Here is a 24,537-nt window from a genome sequence, read left to right on the forward strand (position 1 = left end):
CAGCCCTAATACGCAAAAACAAGGATTTAGAAAGCCTGTTTCAAGCCTCTTCTTGAAAGTCTTTTGCTTTTTTGATTGAAAGCTTTTATAAATTTAACCTGAGGTAACACGGTGTGAAACATCCTAATTTTTTGATAAAAAACATACATGTTGTAGTAGTAATGTCTGCCACGATGAGCAAAAACATACAAAGGGTAGCCGTACCCTCGTTTCTAGACAATCATTATTACGAATTTTAGGTTCATTGTATTTTTTTAGGCTCGTTTGTTTTGCAGTCTGACAAAAACTTACTCAAGTAAGTACCTACATTATTATATCATATTCAACGACAAATCAACTTTGTTTCTAATATTCTTATTCTTTTGCATCGCACAGACTGTAACTTACAGAGTTTACAGACAATATAATATTTGGATCCCGATGCTACTTGTACCAGTTTGCCAGTGGCGGATTTGCAGTCTTTGCCGCCCTAGGCCCCAGGCCCTGTAGCCGCCCCTTTCTCAGCACCCATCATATTGACTACCTACATTTTGAGTTAGTTCTTGTTATCATCAGCGAATTTTTTGTCACAATTTGCCGCCCCCAAAAAACTTGCCATCCTAGGCCCGGGCCTACTTGGCAAATCCGCCACTGCAGTTTGCATACCTACTTAGATGTAACTGATGTATTATGTACTTGTACCTACATATATAATATTCAGTTATATCTCCAGTTGAATAGAAGAATCAACGCACTCAAGTCAGCATTTGTCACCAGCATCGATTTGACACCAAATATTGACTCGAACCACTGTTATTACAATCTGTCGCTTGTCGATTCCAGGTCGAGAGCAATCGATGAAGCCTACGCCATCGATAAACTAATAACAAAAGAGGTACTTAGGCTTGGCCTGCTCATCGCTTATCGGTAGCGACTATAGCGAGTGTTCGCTTCGAGGAAACCAGAATAAGTCCACGATTAAACCAGCAATCGAATGAAAACTACTTACTACCGTAAAACCACCAAACTATACATAGTCCAAAATCTCCCAACTATGGTGCAAAATTGAATTATACCTATCTTTGTTTTGACGTGACTGTTATTTAAATAACGCAGTTCTGAGGCAAGATATTTTCATCAAGAGAGAAACAACTCAGACAAAACAAAAAGTACATTGGTTATGATAGTTAATTAGTTAATTAAGTACATATTGAAACTGTGCACCGTAGTAGTATTGGACTATAGTTTTCCGGTAAATACATGGTTTTTCGATATTTTATAGGGCGCTTCTTTCACTATATCCTCGATAAGTTTATACTAGAAACAAGACGCTCAAATTCAACTTTTTATATTCGTTAGAGACAGCGCAAAAACTAGACCCCAATGTGAAGGCCAGCCGCACTTATCCTGCAGCCACACTTATCCCGCAGCCACACCCGTATGGACCATTCTTCGAGGCCACAAGTAAACTGGTTTTATGGGACCTATCCCATCGAACGGTCGCCTAAGAGCTCGTTCCCACTATGTCGGATGTCGTGGCGATTTTGAATCGTGTGTCGTTGCCGCTGTTCTCACTATGTCGGATGTCGGATCCGGATTTCAATCGGGTGTCGGCGGTACTGTTCCCACTAGTCGTCTGTCCTGTCGTGCACGATCGCAGCTGGCGTGTATTTTTCGAGTGGGTAGCGAGGCTTAGTACAAGATGAACGTCGACGAAATGTTTGTGGTTTTGTATTATTTGCGAAAGAAACGATTAGAGGCAGTTAAAAAAAGGAGATATTGGGTACACCCAATTCTCAGGGAAAGATTTACCTTAGGAATATTTCAGAATTTGATAGCTGAATTAAGAAGTGATGAAGTGAAATTTTTCAATTATTTTAGAATGTCTTTAAGTACATTCAACGATCTACTATCTCGGATATCAGGATGCATAAACTACAAAAATACAGTATTTAGAGACTGCATTTGCACTGAAGAAAGGCTGTCCATATTTTTAACGTTCCGACATCCGACAAAATGTGAACAGCGCTATATTCACTCGTACGCGAGCGAGACACGACACGATTTTTTTCCGGGCTAGGAGGGCTGGCAAAACGCACGACATTTTATGTCGTATCCGACACAAAATCGTTGTCGGACGAGTGTGAACAGCTTCATATAAAATGTTCTACCAGTGGAACGTACGATTAAAAATCGCCACGACATCCGACATAGTGGGAACGAGCTCTAATAAGAACATCGTGGAATGGCCAACACCTACACGTCCAGTAAATCCAGAGGCCATTAGTACCTACAGACATTATGTATGCAGGCTTGCCCAGCAGCGATAACACTGGTAGCTGTTTATGCTTCGCTATTAGCTAGGCCGGCTGAACGTTTAATAATATTAGCTAAAAGTAATATTAGTGAAACACATAAAATTTAATTATAATTAAGTGTTGCATAATATTTTGATTCCACCGCTGTCCCGTACAGACGCGAATTTTATCGAGATTTGCAGGTACAGGAGTTTCTTTTTTCACAAACGAAATAAAATGCGTTTGTACTAGATAGGACGTAGAATGCCCCCTAAATTATTGCCCTATCTAGGAAGATTACAATCGCTGTATGATAATCCTTATGTCGTCTCAATTATGCCTGCGGCATTAGTCATTTATTTTGCCAGCCAGTTTTAACAGAATTCTAAAGAAGGAAAATGTTTCCTAAAACGGTTACAATGGTTACAACTTGTCCGATGTCTAAGATCAAGTTCGTCATACATTTACTATGGCGTACTTGATCTTAGAAAAACGGACAGACTAACATCACGCTCCAGCGCGGGTGGTCCTTAAATTAAAGTGGTCCTAAAGACTGTATTTTAATTATTATTTTTTAATTAATTCACCTACAAAAAATGGCATATTTTGACGACGACGTATACTGCAAGGCTTGTAAAAATATCAAAAAGGAAATTCTTATGAAATCATATTTTTACTCTCATTCTTGAGCTTGAGCAGCATTGAGTCCATCCGTTTGTATTATTCAGCAAATGGACGGGCGAATAAACAAATATTTCCAATAAGCTTATCTTTTAAAAATCACTGCACCCGGGTTTTAATTTTAACTGGATTGCTTTCAGAAAGCATTGAAGCCTCGAAATTAAATTTTAAAATTCTTCATGCTCACTTTATATCAATGTGTGAAAAATATTTATTGAATAAAAATCCATTCATTACTTTATTTATTCATAAACAATGCCAATGTTAGTGATATTCGGATGACAACTGCATTATTGTTGCGATAATACATGCTGCTGCGGGGTTCAAGTGGGCCTGTCACTGTCAATTTGCTTGATAAATTGAGTGACGGATTTAACGTTCTAATCACTGCAGAGGCTACGAACCTACGAACGTCGCTTATTTTTTTTTAAGAAATTGTCAGTGATAGTGCCCATGTAGTATGTTGCAAGAGTAATGCAGCTGCAGTTGCCATCCGAATGTCACCTTTAAAAATACATATTGGCAAACCGTACAATAAAATTGTCAGCACCTATCCTATCTTTTTTTACGATTTAGTAGTTGTTGTACTAAGTATTAGTAGAACTTTTTAAGTACAAACCAAGACGAACTTATCCCATTTTATCATCCGAAACCTACTGACAAAGTATATAAATTGTAGATGTATTTAGTTTAGTAATCCTTCGAAAGACGTTTAAAAGCTTTACAAAGACTTTAAGGTTGTTACCTATTTACCGCCTTTACCGGTTAAGCCGATTCAAGCATTATTTTAGTTTAGACTAATCTATATGCAGCATTAGACGCAATTGAAAGCCTTAGATTAATCAAGCAATCCTGCAACGGAAATCCAATTTCCAAAACTGAATTCAGAGCTCCTTGACCTTACAATCACGGATGCTAATCTTCCCAGCGAGCTCAAGTGCAAACCCGAAGTTTGCCGACTTTAGGTCTGTGTGCCGCGCAAACAGGCAAACATGCTGGGCAAACGAGCCAGCACCTGACGAAGCCGTTCGGATATTGATGCGGTTTACTCGGAGAATATGCATGGTATCAGTATATAGGGAGCAGTTACACAAGGAAAGATTTTTAAACAGTGCATACTTTAATATAAGGTTTAGTATGCTAGTAGGTAGTTTTTTTATTAAAAACCGGCCATGTGCGAGTCGGACTCGCCCACCGAGGGTTCCGTACTTTTTAGTATTTGTTGTTAACAACCGAAATACATCATCTGTGAAAATTTCAACTGTCTAGCTATCACGGTTCATGAGATACAGCCTGGTGACAGACAGACGGACGGACAGCGGAGTCTTAGTAATAGGGTCCCGTTTTACCCTTTGGGTACGGAACCCTAAAAATGATGACACAACTAAACAGAGTGAAATTGTATACATAATTAGGTATCATGGTTATCATGAGTGCTAGTTGTTTTTAAATCAACATGATGATTAACACTTACTGACTGATACACTATACAGGATGAAATTGTATACAGTAATCAAATGAAAGATATTGTTTTTATCATAATGATAATTGATAAGTAATCTTCGATAATGAATTCATTTAGTTAACCGAAGTTTGCAGAAATATGCAAACAACAGGGTGAGATTTTAGACAAAGACCAAAATTCTATGTAGTTAAGTATTGCTGTTGCTCAGGTTTAAGGGTTTTATTATTGTTTAAAGTTGAAAGACGGTGGCAATACTGGCAATAATAGTAATCATGTCCTAGTCTAAAATTCAGAGTTACAAAATTCTTGTCAGACTTCTTCGCTGAAATTACATTATTAAAATGATATGAAACAAAGCAAATTTTACCTTTAACTTTAACCACTTTCCATTAAGAACCAAAGCCTAGTTAACTACTTAAACAATAAAATTTATTATACTGCGGCAATGACTTTTCACAACCCAAGTGAAATTACAATGCGTGCCCATAAAACGCGAAGCTGAGGGCCTACTGCGAAACACGTTCGACGTGTTAGCTCTCTGTCGCACTTGTAAATTCGTACGTAAGTGTGACAGGGAGCAAACACGTCGAACGTGATTCGCGGTAGGCCCTCAGGAGCTTAGGCCAACTGCGTGACTCCGCACACATTTCATTACAAAGAAACGAACTGGTCGAGAATTTCTAATGCCATACGAGCGGGGACGAGTCAAATTCTTGAGAAAACCAGTGTTACTTCACCTTGAGGACCATAACAAGTATAGGTAATCAGATAGAGCTCTTATATTAGTTTCTCTGAGACTATGATTCGGCTGTCATAAGGAAGCTCTTGGAATAAAACTCCAGGTACAAAAACCTCAAGTTAATATTGCGCCCCGTTTCGGAGTAAACAAGAATATTGTAATAGAAACACAAATTTTATTAAATCTAACATTAGTACGTACCTCATATTGAATACAAATAAGCTTTCTAAACGTAATAGATTACTTACATCAATGTTTTGTATACGAAAAAAGTTTGGGTGTAGATAATGATAACGTAATATTTCAAGTTTATGATTTTGTAACAAAAGCAGTTATTTATGCGTCAAGTGGTGTAACACGAATTGCCTTTCATATTTTAATTTTGTTTATGTAAACAGCCGAGTGGCCCACGCATTTAACAATAGAGATAAAAATAAATGTGACTCAGTAGTTCGAATCAATTAACCTTTTATTAGTGTCGTCTGTATTTACATTTGTAAAGATTCACAACCAGGTTAAATGGTATAATATAATCAGAATTATTTATGTGACTATTATTGACCGCCAAATACATTTAATAAAGACAGTTTACAAAATAATTATGACCGTCGCCTTAAGGGGCCCACTGATTACCAGTTCGCCGGACGATATCGGCCTGTCAGTTAAACGCAAAATTTGACAGCTCCGAACAACTGACAGGCTGATATCTTCCGGCGAACGGGTAATTTGTGGGCCCCTTCATAACTTTTGTCACGTACATACTGTCACATACACACACTGTCACTCCACACGTCACGTACACAATTACGCGATACGTAACACTACACTACTTTTTTTAAATAATAGATTGGACTTTATTTGACTTTTCCTTTTAATTAGTCTTTATGTCTTGTCGCTTTCATCATCTTTCCGATGCCACCCTGTATAAATTCATAATGTGATTCTAAACCAAAGTAACTATCAGTTTTTCTAGTAGCTGGTAAGCGAGTGTCAGCGTATTGAATAAAGATAAACCACTTTTTTCTCAACGATTAAAGCTGCCTCTAATGGCCGTTTTTTACTTTTAAAATATGCGTGGCATTAAAGCCGTTACACATAATACATATCGATATCAGTGTGAGCATGACATAAAAGAAGCCGTTGCCGTATGCTAAGTAGATATCATTTATGTAGTTCACGAATGAATGATAAAAGTAAATTCGTGAGTATCTAGACGCGTGTTTCATCGGTGTCCACTTAACGGAGAGACGTTTAGCATATCAATACGACATTATGACATTATTTCCTTTCGGTTTACTATTAAGTTATCTTTTCTTTTAGTAATATTACGTTGGTTTGATACCTTTAAGTTCATGCGGGCTATAATAGAAGAAAGTGACACGCAATAAATACTGATGTCAATATGTAAAGGAGTCTTTGTCCGTTAACTTATAAAAAATATCCAAATAAAAGTGCGACAATAAGGAAAAATACTTGTAAGAAAATCAGCAAACCCATTTAACGGAAAATTCAGTGTTAATAATATTTTCCTGTTAGAAAACTATATTTATTTTCAGAGAAATCCAACATCATTCATCGTCAGATCGAACGGTGTTCGTAATCAATCAATTTGTCATTCGAGCTTAAATTTATTTGTGCCGTATTTTTTCAACAATAGGGATGTGAATGAATTGTCCTATGAATAGAGAATGGAACTAAAGCATCCGCAGGCGTTAACGTCCGCGTAAGCCGTTACATCCGCACACCCCTCTATATTTGTTATTCTTATAACTACGCGAGCATATAGACAAGTCGTAATTTCGAACTGACCATTGTCACATGACCTCGATATCGCTAACAATTATAGAGCGCGCTTACACTGGTTTGTTTCACTTTGAAATTCGCCCATGTTCGGTAAGCGACGGAATGCATCGATAAAATTAGCAACAGAGGAAGTAATGGATCATAATGGGCTCGCAAATGATCGGTTACGGTGTGTGGGAGATCGATCTGTATCAGCCAATTCAGCCGTGAACGTGACCTTAGATTTATGCGATGTTGGATTTATTAGAAAGTCCCCTATGCAATGGGCGGGGGACGGTTAAAACTAATTGTATGGCGTGATCACAGCTCAGTCCTTTGGATTTGGCAATGACATCGACTTTTATACGTCACACCTTTGGCTTATTTCAGGAATCAATGAGCGTCATTTTAGAACCTACATCGGGCCATATTTTTGTCACTAAATTTTACCTGTACATACCTAATTATTTCAAGAGAATGAGCTGTCATTAGCAACATGATCATCTGTTTAAACAAAAAATATACATATGTATAAAAAAGTAGAGTCGGACCAACCAATCTAACTCTGCAAGGCAATGAAGAAGTGTGGTTGTCATCGTTAATGTCAAATAAATATCTATGAAAATATGATGTTTATAATGATACATCCTCACTTTGTTTTTTTGAAGTTGGTGCAAAGTTAGTTTATATAGACGGGACTCTCTCCCTGTTACTTTAATGCGCACAGAAAAGTAAGTAGACTAAGCAGAGTATATATTTAGTCTTTACAACGTACTGCAACATTTTACTACCCGTAAAGTCTAGTTTGTTAACCAAACCAGCATTTTCAATGCTCAACCTAAACTTCCGCGAATTTAGCTTTTTACTGCTCACAGGAGTTCTTTGTTTCCGACCTCGCACACAATGCGCCATTTCCAATAACGTCGCTAACAAGCGAGCTGGCCACAATGCACATTGTAACCTATAAGGAACACACATTCTAGGAATACCCGCAAGGAACTTGCAATATGCCAAATAGACTCATCAGCGCTGAAGAAAAACAAAATTAATCCCATCAATTCCAATTCCCGGGCTTAAATACATTATTCAAGCACTCTTGAAACAAACGACTCCATCCTTTAAACGATAAAAAGTATAAAACCCAGCGATAAAGTCTCACGCTTCACTTTTTACCCCCGAGATTTCAATTTTCAATTAAACCCATACAATTACGTATTGGTACTGTGAAGCGATGAGCCTGCCGTAATTACCTGCGGTGTTTTTTACCGGTTTTCGGTCCCCATGTTCAAACCTGTTCCCGAGTGCGCCAAGAATGGGATTGCCAGGTACACATTTGAAGAGTTTAAAAAAATACTTAGTACTACGTATTTTCACAAGAAACTGCCTCAAATAAATAACAATATGCCTCAAATCGCAATAAAAATTGTAGGGGAAGTGGCCAATAGAAAAACGGTGTGATAGAGTAAGCTTAAAAAAACCGGGCAAGTGCGAGTCGGACTCGCGCACGAAGGGTTCCGTACCATAATGCAAAAAAAAAAAAACCAAAAAAAAACAAAAAAAAATCGGTCACCCATCCAAGTACTGACCACTCCCGACGTTGCTTAACTTTGGTCAAAAATCACGTTTGTTGTATGGGAGCCCCATTTAAATCTTTATTTTATTCTGTTTTTAGTATTTGTTGTTATAGCGGCAACAGAAATACATCATCTGTCAAAATTTCAACTGTCTAGCTATCACGGTTCGTGAGATACAGCCTGGTGACAGACGGACGGACGGACGGACGGACGGACGGACAGCGAAGTCTTAGTAATAGGGTCCCGTTTTACCCTTTGGGTACGGAACCCTAAAAACTAACGTGTCTAACAAACATCAAATATCACGAGCTAAAAATTATTTATCAAATATCCTGAATTTTCCTGCATTCATGTTAAGATTATAAACCCTTGACGTCTTCAATACGATCACACTTATAATCAAAAGTCCAAATACGTGACCGTATCGTGGGCTAGTCTATAAATCCCTCTAATGTCAAGAAAAATCCTACGTCTGGTAACACTAGCCAAGAATCCACATTGAACCGTCGACGCACGGTAAAAAATGCACCTAAGAAAGCCACTGGCATTACAAACTCCCGGGTATCGCTCGAAGGCTCCGGTCAATATTTGCCTGGTTAAGCTTGTGTACTCTTTTAAGATCTGTTTATCAAGGACAAATTTCGCAAGCCTCTGCAGTTCATTATTTACACTGTTTAACGTCCACTACAGAATCATTATCATCAGACCCAGCAATTTTCGTGCTTTCGAATTTGGAACTTTATTCCTATAGTTTAAAACTCGAATTTAATTTGTACTTGTACGAGTACGCGGGGACTTACGAGGATAAAAATGTGGTAAATACTCGTAACGACTTAATTTCGTGATCCGATTGACTCGCCTACAAATTAAGTGAACAACACAAACCTAAAAATAGCAAAACAAAGAGAATTATTACATTAATAAATGCTAGCGTTAATACTTTTAGCTTTCCCTTTTGTATCAATTTTGGCGGTGTTAATTATTGTATGTTAAAGCTCAATATCAAATTTTACTGTTTTGGGTTAGTTTGTACATACACGGGTTATTTAGACTATTTAACGGATTCCATAACAATAAACGCGGTGGCGTTGATACCATTAAAGTTCCCATTTATATCAATTTCAGCGATAATAATGGTTGGATTTTAAAGCTCACTATCAACTTGTAGCACATTGTGACTCCCCCATGACTACCTGGTCCCTTTATCCGTTCACACGAACAATTACAGCCATAGATTTTTTGTCTAAAGGCAATTTTGTGCAGCGATTACCGCCGGAACTCTGAACACAAAGCACTGACATATCGCCGGGTATCGGTATCGCAGTTCCGACTAATAGGCCAATATTTATGTTTTTGGCCTATTGTACGTGCCACATCCGTTTTCCTACGCGTTTGAAATGTAACAGATCCGAACGTGGAAGTTGCAACATTTCGTTTTCATATTTCATCCGCTCGTTCGGAGAAATTATAGATTTTATCTTTGGCATGATTTTATTTCATTTGATAATTTTATTTCTAGGAAATTATAAAATGTAACAGTTGAAATATTAAGTGTTAAATAATCATAAAATAGTTTAAAAAAATGTAACAGATCCGAACGTAAAACTTGCATTATCTATATATTTAGGTATATTGTTTTCGGAGAAATTATCGATATTTTGTCTTTGATAACTTAGCTTTAATTTTAACAGTAAAATAAATATTTCCGCAGGTTATTAAGATAATTGCCTACGCGTCACGACCCAGACAAAGTAACCCTTTTGAGAAACGCCCTTTTCGTAGGTATTACCTATATACTATTTAAAGGTTGTCTAATAGGACCGCTTTTAGAGATATGATTGTATTTTGCCGACCTTTGTTTAGCTTTTTTTGGTTTAATTTTTATTGATGAACTATAAAGAACACGTGTTGTTTTTGTCACTACCTGTAAAAGTAATTGTTCTTCGACTAATGTAATTTTATTACTTAGCGATAACTAAAGTAATGAACATACTAGAATGGTCATGTCAAATATCATGTCACTTCAGAATGTCGTTTTAAAATAAAAGCGTAACTTATATTGTATGCTAGCGGCTTTTTGGAGGCGGGTTAGTACAAGTCTTAAATTTTTTTCAAATTGTTGTAGAGCTCACTACGAATCGATTTTATGTGGATGGAGGTAAGAATGGGGTCGAAATTTTCTGAAACTGCGCGAATTCAAGGTCGGTGGTTAGTCACAACACCTTATAAAACAAAGTCCCCCGCCGCGTCTGTCTGTGTGTTTGTATATTCACGATAAACTCAAACACTACTGAACGGACTTTCATGCGGTTTTCACCTATCAATAGAGTGATTCTTGAGGAAGGTTTCGGTATAATTTGTTAACCCGTGCGACGCCGGGGCGGGTCGCTACTTATTAATAAGACAGCGCAATAAAATGCGTCAGTCACAATCATATCTCCACACGTAACATATACGATATAAGCGACGTAAGGGCGTGCCCTCAGCGTAATATTCCGCCCTCTTAATCACTACCCAGCCGAATAATTAATAACACCTCAATTAAAATATCAACTCAACACTTCCGCCCATAACAGGCTCCCCCGGTACGAATTACTTACTATGCGTAATGTGGATATTTTTACCGGACTGACGAATGATTTTCAAGTGTACGAGTATTTTTACGGTAGACGTATTACAGTATGTGACACCTTAAAAGGAGAAAAGAACAATACAGTATTTTTTAAACAATTAAGAAAGAACTTAGTAGACAAATGTTTCTATCATATAGAGGAGTATTTCAGGGACAAAGATGTTTAGTGCGCGTAAGATTTGTATTTATTGTTATTTATTATTTATTGTAATTAGGATAATTTAGTTTTTAAGTTCTAGATAATAAGTTTTCTGCTATGCCCCATCCGGGTTTAATAATATGACGTGTATATTTTGTATACTTATGTTATTTAGCATGAATAAATGAAATGAAATGAAATGAAATGTATTTTTTATTTTATTTCCAGACTTTAATGTTCATTTAAAGAAATATTTATTATAATTAGAAGGCCGGCCGGACAGGATTTTCGTTCATGTCGTCCCACAGATATGGGTGAACATGGGTATCCCAAAATCGAGTTCTAGAAGACTTTTCGTTAGTGTCCGACCGAAGGTTCGGTTTCGGTTTCGGTTTCGGCCAGTTTCGGCCAAAAAAACATGTTTCGGCTGTAGTTTCGGTTTCGGCCAAAAAACGGCCGAACCTTTCGGCCGGGCCGAAACTTACAAAATGGTACTTCGGACAAAGACCAAAAGTTGGGGAATAAGGAGGACAACAATATTAATACATACCTACCTACATATACTGATTCATGTATAGGTACAGAAATTAATTGGTTTCTTAATAAAACACAATTCCACTAATGAGAGCGCCACTGGACGGTCGACGCAGTCTTAAGAGGCTGTCAATACCTATAACGCGCACACTGTCTAATTGTATCAGAGTGAATGAGATAGCACTGTCGCACGTAACCGTTGGCCGAGTATCAGCTCGGCCCGAGTCGAACGATGTCTTTTTCGCTCTTATGCACTCACTTATTCAGTCATTAGGGTTCCGTACCCAAAGGGTAAAACGGGACCCTATTACTAAGACTTCGCTGTCCGTCCGTCCGTCCGTCCGTCCGTCCGTCCGTCCGTCCGTCCGTCCGTCCGTCCGTCCGTCTGTCACCAGGCTGTATCTCACGAACCGTGATAGCTAGACAGTTGAAATTTTCACAGATGATGTATTTCTGTTGCCGCTATAACAACAAATACTAAAAACAGAATAAAATAAAGATTTAAATGGGGCTCCCATACAACAAACGTGAGTTTTGACCAAAGTTAAGCAACGTCGGGAGTGGTCAGTACTTGGATGGGTGACCGTTTTTTTTTTGCTTTTTTTTTTTGTTTTTTTTTTTTTATGTGGTACGGAACCCTTCGTGCGCGAGTCCGACTCGCACTTGCCCGATTTTTTTTCTATCTACCTCTAATGGCAAATTTTAAGCGAGGCTAAAGGCTACTACGCTCAACTAGTGCCGCAAAGTAGATTTTCTGAATAGTTAATATTTTGCGAAGCTGAACAGCTGACTATTGATTAAAACGAAGAAAAAACCCTTAAAAGTGTCCCCAGTACAGTTTTTCATACGAATGCTCGACCTTAGCTTCACTTTTTACCTCAATTTACCATTGGTTTGTGTTCCACATGTCCTCTATTTCAGCTTAGCCTTTGGCCTCGCTGCGCCATGCTCGGTCTGCGGTCTCGCTTTTTAATACAATGGACATTGGTTGGAGTCTGTGCTTAACTACTTATCCTGAAGCCTGAAGCACGGCTTTGACTTCGCATGAAAGTTCGCCTCACTGGGGCACTTCGGACTTTTAGGCCCAGGTGAGATCGGTACCCGGTCTTGCGATATTGTTAACAAAAAATTTCGCGCTCGCTGCGCTCGCGTTTTTGGTTGACCCTGTATCTACATGTTAGCTTGACTGGTGAATGAATAGAGTTAGACCAAGAAAATTCTGCAATGATTTTGATAGCATACGCAGTGCTACTAGTGCAAATGTTATTTATACGTCATAATTTCATAGAAGTTTTGACGTTTAAAGTAACACTTGCACTGCGTGTGTTATCAAAATCGTTGCAGAATTATCTTGGTCTAACTCTAGTAATTTTCTTAAAAAACTGCTTAAGTAACATCAATTTCAAGGACATTGGGTGTTGACAGCCCCATAATATGGGTGTAAAAGCGGTTTTATGACATTCAACAACGATTTTAACAAGTCTACAAAAGTTTCGGTTTCGGTTTCGGCCGAAACTAGAGCCAAAGCCGAACATTCGGTTTCGGTTTCGGCAAAAAAACATGTTTCGGTCGGACACTACTTTTCGTGAACAGGCCAGGCCTCTAAATCGTTTATGTAAGTAGAGAAATTTTGCAGTTTTAGACATTTTGCTAAAAAATCAACCTACCTATGCCGAAAGTGGCGATGTAAAAATTGTAAAGGCAAGTTCAAATTCTCATATACCTACGAAACGCAGTACTTGAGGGGAAGGAGTGGGAACATATTATGACAGGATTTTTATTTATAATTTTAATTAGGTAGGTTTTGTGGGTCTGTCACGGCCTACGAAAAACTACAGTGGAATAAGGCACACCTAACAGACGCCAAGTAAGGATGCATTTAAAAAGCGACTAACAAGTAGATTCAGACCAAGCTAGATTTTGATAATCCACACTGTCTTATTTTTAACGTCAAACGTCGAATGAAATTATTACATTTAATTAACACTTGCACAATCTGTGCTATAGAAATTCGAAATCTCTGCCAACTTAGATTGGTCTTAGACTTAATAGACGGTTGTTACCTATATTATTTTTTTACTTCTTTAGCAAGTCATTTAGCTGCTCTATTCGTATTATTATCAGGGTAGATATTTTTGAACGCTCTGTGCGTGTTTTTTTAATACACCCTTTTATTCTTTTTTTCTAATCTAATATCGCATACCTTCGTCCTTTCTCAACTTAAGTAACGATGTAAAGAAACCGGACGTAGGTATAAAAGGGTGTTTCGCAAAAGGAAACTTATTTCTTGACAGGTGCCAATGGCAATAAGAAAAATGTTCTAAAGGTATGTATCTAAATACTTTAGAGGGACCTTATTCGCACCTTATCAATATAAATGGTAGATAGGAAATATTCATGAACTTGACACGAGACTTTTTCAAGCGAAAAAGAATATTGTTATAAAGTAAAAACTCCCCGTCCGACTTCGCATAAAATATTGGATGAGTTCCGACGGAGGTCCGTACCTCGTACCTGTAGCTCCAGTTTTATTCTGTGGTACAATTTTTCTTCATTTTTCAAGGAAGGTAAGTATTTTTTTTTGTGTTTTTAAGTTATAGTATTATACCTACTAGATATAAATAGGTATGAACTTCTTGGTAAATAAGTCTGAACAGCTTTAAAACACCGCAACTTTAAGTACTTACCTACTTAATACCAAAGTTACGCAAAATTTTGCCGTACGAGCAAAAAATACAATTGTTTGATAGGTACCTACTTATTATCACACATTTTATAAGAATCCTGCGTGACACCGAATAGTCTTGTTAGAATAACAGGAAGGTACCTAACTCAAAACCTTAATAAAATGCAAATTACGGATACCTGTACCGAAGTATAGGTATATTTCGAGACGACGCGACTTAAAGATTGATTAACTTTCCAATGAAGTCTTCAGTGGAACGTAAACGACTACTAATTTGCATCTCAGTTTATTCCGAACCGAGATCTTCATTTTGCGAGAACAAGTCGTTCTGCTAATTAACGCCTCAAGGAGCTAAAACAGGTTGTGCGATTTATCGTAAAACCCAATTTAGAGCCGGGAGGCACGCGATTACAATCTTCTCACGACAGGAAGGCGCGCAAACTCCTCCATCTCCAGGGAAATCACGCACGCAACAAACTTTATGGCAACACGTCCCGAGAAGCGATCCGCCCGCGGCGGCGAAGACGGCCCGTCCGTACCACACACAGACTTATTCAAAAGAAATAGCACGCTGGCAGTGCCTCTACACGGCCTCATTCGATATTAAAAACACTCACTAGGACTACACACGTGTGACTTTAATTCCACTTTCACAGAACGCGAGAAGCACTGCCGCATCTACAGACACTGACCGTGGTTGAGTACGGCTGCAGGCTCAAACGGATCCCGTCCTGCGCCAGCCGCTCTCGCAGCAAACGCTTCAGCTGAATCCGAGGAATCTTCACCAGCTCAGCCTTTCCTTCCTCGTACTCGTCCGCGTACTTCGCCGGCTCCACTACGGCCGAGGCCTGCTCCTTCCTGTTCTCCTCCTCACATCTGCAGGAATCCCGAGCGGCGGCCGCCTCCTCCAACGTGAAGTAAACAGCCGCTGCACCTTCCTCTCTCAAAGTTCTGACGGAGTGCAGCAAGCGTGCACGATGGGTCGGATTTAGGACGCCGATGGCGTCCAGGTCGGGTTCTCCGACCTGCTTGCATATTTCTAAGTCATCGTAACCATTGTCTATAAAACTTTCCGCGTACTGGCCCAAGTGGAGCGATCGCAACCACTCGATCACGATGTTGCCGCTCGTGGACGAGGCCATCGCGTCAGGGCGCGGGTCGCATCGGAGCGTGCTCGCGTCGCGGCGGTCGGCGAGAAACTGACTGCCACGCTTCCCTTTCCCCTTTCCCTTCGAGCCGCGGTCGCCGCCCCTATTAACAACTGTCTACACGGTCCGGGACAGACCAAGGCCACGCGGTTTGGGGGCTTGTCGGCTGCCGTGTAGCAGGGGCTTTTAAGCCGCCGTGTGCGCTCGTGTGGTTAATAGCCATGCCATGGGTACTCAGTAGCATTTCTAATAATTCATCAAATACTTTCCTCTTCATTCTCAGAAAGTTATGTATGTCCCCGTAGCGTAGTCCAGCGAATTCATTAAGTTGAAATGACTCAACAAATGCCGTGTTTTGAGCCAGCGTTTCATTCATATACCCTTTTCCTTTTTTACAAACTTTTTTTTTATTAACTTGCAATATACCTAATGTAAGTATGTAAATATGTTTTTATGGGCCAAATCTTGCAAGTTAAATTAGACCCACTTTCTAGTTTCCGATGGAGCTGAAAATTTGCATACATATATAAGTCGGGTGACAATGCATTATTATGGTACCATAGAGCTGATCTGATGATGGAGACAGGAGGTGGCCATAGGAACCCTGTGATAGAACAACGCGACCTAATTGTGTTTGGGGTTTTTAGAATTGTCTCGACGAGTATTAGATGCCTCTGGAAAGAAAAGTACAGTCAGCGATAAAAGCTTGTACCAAATATTATTTTTTTGCCAAAAACTTATTTTTTTGTCATTGCACTAGTATGAGTAGGTAGGTTATGAAATTTGGCGCCCCGGCCAATAAGTTTTGCCGCCCCAGAAGTGAAGGAAGAAAAACAAAATGCAATCCGCCAGGGGTGGCATACGCCGCCCTTAGGGCCGTACGCCACTGAGTAGGTACTAATGCCACGCCAACTTTCTGAAAGGTTAGGGGCCATTTTGTGCGCTTGCAATACGTGTTGTCTGTCCGCGAGTTCTGAACACACTGTGGTTTGCCACCGTCTAGCCAGACAACTCAGACGGACCCACACACCAAGGACAGACCTAGGTCAGACGGTTAGTAGGCTTGTCGGCTGCCGTGTAGCAGGGGCTTGAGTCCTTCGTACTTTTGCTTTTTTGACATTTTGTAGCATAATCGTTCCATTCCGAGGTGCGTCGTTCCACGTGACGCTATCCCTGTTTACATTTTTTCCATTCAGACGCATAGGTACAATTTGTTTACATTTGACATCAATTTGTAGGCTCGTAATTGGTATTTATATTACATGATATTAATCACATAAGCATATTCATTCTTAAACGGATATGACAAAAAAAAGTATTAAAGCCAAAATAACTCTTAACAGTGGGAGGTGGACGACGGAGTGATTTATTTGTAGTTTTATTCAAATAATAATACCCGAGGCGCCTCTAATATAATATTACTATGAACTATATTGACTAGGTACGTCTATTTATAAACGCAAATTAAAGAGGTAATTAATCATCTTAATTTATTTTTTTACTCTCGATTACCAATTTCCTATGGTCCGTAGCTAAACTTACTAAGGGCCCGATTCGGATTTTGAAATAGACATCTATTAGACATCACCAAGACACGATAACGATATGTTTAAGATCTAACCTGTCAAATATGACATTTGCGCGATTCTGGAGATACTCTTGAACGATTTCTTCAGGATGTGACTTAGAGATCCAATTCACATCTAATAGATATCTTACGCTATCTAACGTAAAAGTGACATTGGTTGCCCGAATTACGCTGCAAAAGAGAACTAGTTGATATCTAAACTATAACGTATCTAGAATGGATCCGGTACGTGTCGTCTCTTGTGAATATCTTGAAGTTCGAATACGGCAGTAAAGATGACGTAGACATTATAGCGTTATAGGCATGTAATAGGTATATATTAGGACTCTATATAGGTAGACTTATTTTTATTTATGAGGTCTTAGGTGCCGGCAAAAAGAATTGATAGTATAGAGGGGTCCTGTCATTGTAAATTTTGTAGTCACTGTAAATTTACTGCCATCTATCGACACACGACTAAAACTCAAAATGAAAACGTATAAAGTTATCAAAAAATGTATATATATGGATAAATGATTTTATTATTTTTATATAATTTTGATCCAAGTTCATTCACTGATATCTATGTGTTAAAATTGCTAAATATGAAACGGTGTCGTCACGCCATCTAGCCGAGGATAGGCTAAAGGTGTGTGCGCCATCTATTCGAGAATGACTTTTACTTGAATTCCGAGGCACGTTTTTTCCTTAGACTTTATTCGTCTTATACGAAGTTACATATGTCTTTGGTGCCGGTATGCGGTAGAGCTTCTGGGTAGAGCCCAATCAGTGGGATTACCTATACTAGAGGGTGTAGCGAGAGGGCAATGTGGCGATAAATGCATTATCTACTAGGCAAAATGTGGGTTCTTAAAAAAGGGGGGTGTGAATAACTTTTTTCCACTTTAGGAGCTTTAGAAATTCTCGCCCTGATGGAACCTGTGGGAACGCTACTCCATGGATTACATCACCAATATTTAACGTCTAGCTTTTCGATAGATTTTGTTAATGTGTAGGTACATGTATTATAGTATATCTAATATACCTATATTTAATTTTCAATAATATTATGACACGCCTATATCGTCGGATCCCTTTGTTTGAGATAATTATTGAAAGTCATAATGTAATGTTTGTCAGATTATCATTAGTCATAGGTAATTCTGAAACCGTTAACTTTTGAGGATTTTCGTAAGGTTATACTATAGCTAGGTTAGGTTAGGTTTGTTTTATGGCAATCCTGAAAAGTTACGCGTTTCTGAGAAAACCCAAATGATGACTAACGAAAATGCAGACAAACAATACATTTATGACTTACCTCTAAAACTTTATGGGAATCAATAGAGAGCACTATATTGTTATCCCTGTGTGTTAGGGTATAATTAAAAATGTACAAATACTACTTGTCAAACACAATCTATAATATTTTTATTTATAAATTGAATGTATAGGACTGCTGTTACCGTACCCAAGCTATGTAAAAAGTACTAGACGTAATTAGGTAATCGTAAGTATGTAGGTACATATACTCTTGTTATTTTATGGCACGTATTTAACCGGTCAACTAATTAATTGAATTTGGGTAGTTTAAAATAATAGAAATGGGTACTAAAATTAATAGTTTGGCAACAAAAACGGAGCCTTAAAACATACAAATGAGTTGTATTTTAATGCCGTTACAGCTTTTGTTTATTTTTAGGCAGGTACCAAATATTTATTTGGCAACTGAATTATTATATTGGCGACTATTTATGAAGCACATTTTAAAAAGAAAACGGCTATCTATTAATTTAAAGATGAAGTTATTTTAAAATATTTTGTTTGGTCACTACACGGTCAACCTAACACGCTCCTCCTCGCTTCGCTCGTCGTCGCACCTATCTTTTGACTCTGGCAGAACACAGTGGTAACTATTGAAATTAGTAATTAAAAATTTAAAGACCTAATGGTATAATGGCCATAAGGTGTTTCATGATTAGGAATTTCGACTATAAGTATAGCTATAGTAGGGTATTATTGGTAAATAAATTTGTGGTGTTTTGTGGATTAGGAAATTTGTCAATTTAAAGTACTAGGTATATATATGTTTAGATTTAAATTATTTAAAAATGGAGTATTTAAAGCTTATGTATATAGGTATCTTAGGTATTCTGTATATGTACAAAATATATATAAACAACCAAATTTTATGATCGCTTTACAATATTAGTTGCCAACTTATTATTTTAGACGCCAACCTATCAATTCAAGTTCCCTATAATTTTTTTGGGTGGCTTGATTTTGTTGCCAGTTTTTTAATAATATGATGCTTAAATTTGAGGCTAATATAAATTTATTGGTGCTAAAATATTAATGCACAGGCAAATTATAATATTATATGCCCAGTGAAAGTTCCTGTTTAATATTTTAGTTGCCCGGTTAATAATAAGCCTTATTTTATTATTAACAGAACACCTTTATTTGTTGTTTTTAACTTCTCGCCGATTTTATACTATGTGAAATCCTGTAAAGTAGGTAGGTACTTTGATCAAATAGGTAACTGAAGTGCGGTATAAACAAATTATATATGTCACTCGTCACATAATCTAAAACTATCTGAAACAACTGTAAAATCTTAAAACCGAAATATCCCATAAAGTTATGAATAAACAGCTTAACCCCTTATCCGCGCGGGGTTAATTAGGAAAACTACCCGCATAAGACGGGCTATTGTGTGCGAAGTTCAAGTGCCGCCGAAATGAGATAGAACAGGTACGGGCCCTGTCGGCTTACGAGAAGGCGAACATTGAAATCACACGGGGGATTTAAGTAAACTCTAAAACTTAGGTCAAACAATTAACAACTAAAAGACAGGTCATCTGTGGAAATAAGGTAGTAGAGAGTCTCTACTACTACCTTCTCTAGTAGAGACCTATTGAATTTAAACTGTCGTGAAGGCATACTTAGATGGCCCTTAGGGTTTCGTAGACCCTAAGGGCCATTCTATACTTCGAGAACTCGGCATCAAGCAGCGTTTATCATCTTTGGTGCAGTCTCGTATTTTCACCTTTTTTGGTCACGTATGCCGCCGAGGGGAGGTGGCTATTGAGCGACTTGTGGTCCAGGGAAAGATTGAGGGTACCAGGCCACGAGGAAGATCGCCTATGAGGTGGACTGACCAGATAAAAGCGGCAGTAAATGGCTCATCATCACTACATGAATGCACGAGGAAGGCGGCTATCAGAGAAGAGTGGCGACGTGTTGTGAAGCTTGCCACCAACACCTGAAGTGATGACCACGACCACTCTGTCAAGGGTGATACCGACGAACAAGAAGAAGGGCCATCCATCCCACACTGGCGTCTCCCGAGCGTCGGCGTCTACTCAACTCTATGGCTGCTGCTCGACGCAGCGTTGACGCAACTGCGCAGCGACGCCATTTTCCATAGGGATGACTGACGCCGATGCTCAAAAGACGCTAGTTTGGGGCGGCCCTAAGTCTCCATTTTCAACCTATAAATTGTAAATACAGTTGTCTATCACAATGAAAAAATCAACGACTCCATCCATCCATTTTCGATAAAGGACTAGCTAACAACGAAGTTAAAAACAATAATCTGACTAAAAAGTTTTCTGTCTCTTAACTTTGTTAAGCCGATGGCTTGGATAGCACGAACCACAGTGAAATGTCACGGAGTAAAAATCAATAACAAACTTTATTTGAAACTTACTAACGAGGTTTATACCCCGTGATTATTTTTGACAATTTTCTTCTCACAGGGTCTCTTAGGGTAACTACGAGCATCGCATCGCTTTTATCTATTTCGTAAAATGTCAACATTGACTTCGGTTACCGCGACAGTTACTCATGAAATAAAACTATTGAAACGGATTATATCGCGTAGGTATATTGAATGAATGAATGAATGAAATATTTTGTAAGTGGGTAGTTTTTGCACAGTACAGTTTTTCCTCAGTCACCCGTTGACCACGAACGCTGTAAAGGGTTCGAATCGTCGGGATGAATTCAATATACGCGATATAATCCGTTTCAATAGTTTTATTTCATGTCAACATTGAATTCAAATTGTAAATTGACTAGGTAACGGCCCGATTTAAACTTTAAAGATACGTCAAATATTAGGTCTATTTAGATACGATATGAATTAGATATGTTTTTGCTTGAAGTAACGTAGCTTTTGACACTGTCATATCTAATCCCTACCGTATCAAGACGTTAACATTTGACATATCTTAAAGGTCGAATCGGGCCGCAAGTAAACATTAGGTAAATAAATATAGGCCAAATATGCATATGATACTGTAGAGTGTAGGTACAGTCGCCATCAGATATATCGGAGCGGCCAAGGTGCTCACAAATATCGAAACACGCCTCTATTTTCAAGGCGCTAGAGTGGGTGTTCAGATATTTTTGACCACCTCGGCAGCTCCGATATATTTGATGGCGACTGTACATTAACGTGATGGCAGCGTTATTACAGCGCAGACTAGCACAATTTCACGGGGCCCGCTATCTCCGGTGGAAATTCAATTGATTCCCAACAGCGACTGGAAGCGGCGCCATTTTGGAAAATACACTTTTGCACTAATTGCTAAGGACAGTCCAGTCGAAACGTTCGTTTGTATGTTTGCATCTCTATCGCTGAAATATGCAAGGCACGATAGAGAGGCAGATAGATAACGAAATTTCCAAATTCGATGTTCCCGTTAGGCTTTCAAGCCGTTCTAGCTTAGTAGCAGTAAGCTAGGTAGTAGTAGGTATGCGATAAGTGTGGCAGACATACGTAGAATTGCGCATTTGAGTTTATACCTTTGAATTTAATTTACTTAATTGAGTTTCTTAGATAGCGATAGCGGTAAAACCTGAAATTCGGGAATCAGCTGCAAATGGTGTTAAAGGTATGAAAATCGGCACGATTAATCTTTAGGCCATTTGAATTAATTTGACCCGTAGCACCAAAAAAAAAACAAACGGAAAGGAGTTATGACGTCATCTTTTTTTTGTATGGAAAAAAACAAATTTTTGTTCAGAAACCTATCGTGTGTGGTATTAAATGAAAGGGCATTTTGAGCCGGTTCTAAAAATATACCACATTATTATATTTACGTCACTTGCATTCAATTAAAATTAAAATAATTTTCAAAATATACCAAGTTTGGGCTCCTCCAGATACGAAACCGTTGAATTTTTTTTTTTAAATAAACCTCAAGTAATACCCAAACACGATAAGTCGATAACATTAGTTAACTTACGTATTTACTTACTGTTGCACAGTGTTGCTCCACAGAAGTTAACTGCGGTGTGGATGCACCTTAACTTGATTATTTGTGACGTTCCACGAGAAAAGGTAACTTATAGCGGTTGGCGCTTACGCCGCGTAGCAATTTAACGCAGTATTAATTATGATTATGACTATTATGATTACCTTTACCCGTGTAACGTCACGATTAATTAAATTACCCTCCTATAGTTTCTATTCATACTTACTAGTGGCTCTGTGAGCTGTAGACCTCGCGAGCAGAGTTTAAAACTGAATAAATGTATGGTTCCGTTGTTTTGAAGAATTTAGGGTCAAACAGATCACTGTGTTATGTCTTTCCTGTAGACATACACGAGAGTTAAGGGCTATAAAGGCTAATTTTCTTATTTAACCCTTATCCACGTGAAAAGGTCCTCCTTTTATTTAAAGAACTATGATAAAATCATTACTTACATGCCCACAAGCTGTTAACTATTGCCCACAGGAGAGAAAACTAGTGTGTTATCGCGAACAGTACATTTTTCTCTCCTGTGGGCAATAGTTAACAGCTTGTGGGCATTTAAGCAATGATTTTATCATAGTTCTCTAAATAAAAGGAGGACCTTTTCACGTGGATAAGGGTTAAATAAGAAAATTAGCCTTTATAGCTCTTAACTCTCGTGTATGTCTACAGGAAAGACATAACACAGTGATCTGTTTGACCCTTAGAGAATCTAATTTGACCATAAAAACTTAACTATCAATTGCTTACAAAATTCGGGAATTGTTTTAGATATGCGACCTGTAGAGTAGAACATATGGACATACGAAACAATTTTTGGCTAACAGGCCAATTCAAACTTACACTGATATCAGAAAGACATCTAACTGATGTCATTTAGTTATCGTGCATTTCACTCGTTCTTGTCCGTACATGTATTGGCGCAAGCGAGACGCACGATGACTACTAAATAACATGATAAAAATATCATCCCGATGTCAGTGTACGGTCGATGCCCCTTAAGTATACACGTCGCCATACTAATTGTATAGAAAAGTGGATAGAGTTAGACCAAGAAAAGTCTGCAGAGATTTTGACAGCACACGCAGTGCCAATGTTATTTGTGCCAGTGTCAAAATCTCTGCAGACTTTTCTTGGTCTAACTCTACCTATGTTAGGAAACCAACATTACCTTTGAATTAACCTGTAAACTGCAACTAATAAAGAAGCTTCGTGCGCGAGCGTGGCCCATAATTTCCGAAAATCATTTTTTCTTCGAGGCAATTACTCCGTTCTCATATTTTGCGTTGCCCATAATTTCCCGAAATCATTCATTCTCGGTAGCAATTACTCCGTTCCCATATTTTCCCAATGGTTTTCTTCCGCAATCGCCTATTTTTAATATTTTTAAATTAATCTTTTACTTATAGTTTTCGTTCTTTTAAATATCTAGGATAATATTTTCTTGTTACTGTATGTTAATGGTGTAGTAATTATATTTGTTACTTGTAGGTATTTCCCATACAACAAATATCAAAAACACTCAAATTAAAACATAATCTAAAAAACTACAAGTAAAAAACCAAACGCTGTCAGCCAATAACTATAACCATACCTATCTCTGGGAGCAGATTCGTTTTTAGGGTCATCAAAAAAAATAACCCTAACCTACCTATCTCTGGGAGCAGTTTCGTTTTTAGGGTCATCAAAAAAAAATAACCCTAACCTACCTATCTCTGGGAGCAGTTTCGTTTATAGGGTCATCAAAAAAAATAACCCTAACCTACCTATTTGAAAAAAACCTGGTTATTTTTACCACTAGCATTACAAAAAAGAGAAAATATGGAGATAGAGAATATTTAGTTAGTGAAAAAAAAACCTACTGGTTATTTTAACTACTACTGGGATTAAAAAGAAAAGGGAATAAATTGAGAAAAGGAAAATTTAGTTTATGAAGAAGAAATTCCACTGGAAAAAAATGAGAACGGAGTAATTGCCTCGAAGAAAAAATGATTTGCGGAAATGATGGGCTATTATAGCGAGGCGATCCAAATTAAAAGGCTCAAAGTCTAAC

The 24,537-nt window shown here is 38.2% G+C and overlaps 1 protein-coding gene across 8 annotated transcripts in view; it reads right to left on the minus strand.

Annotated features, from left to right (window-relative positions):
- The window catches only part of LOC134792352 (uncharacterized), a 184,771-nt gene extending 169,014 nt beyond the window's left edge, over window positions 1-15,757 (minus strand). For all 8 annotated transcript variants that reach the window (XM_063763626.1, XM_063763625.1, XM_063763624.1 and 5 more), the window contains exon 1: window positions 15,201-15,757. In XM_063763626.1, coding sequence (XP_063619696.1) covers window positions 15,201-15,650 — 450 coding nt within the window. In that variant the 5' untranslated portion in view covers window positions 15,651-15,757. The remainder of the gene's footprint in view (window positions 1-15,200) is intronic.
- Between the last annotated feature and the right edge of the window lie 8,780 nt (window positions 15,758-24,537).

Source organism: Cydia splendana, chromosome 7 (assembly GCF_910591565.1).
Source record: "Cydia splendana chromosome 7, ilCydSple1.2, whole genome shotgun sequence".
Lineage (NCBI taxonomy): Eukaryota > Metazoa > Arthropoda > Insecta > Lepidoptera > Tortricidae > Cydia > Cydia splendana.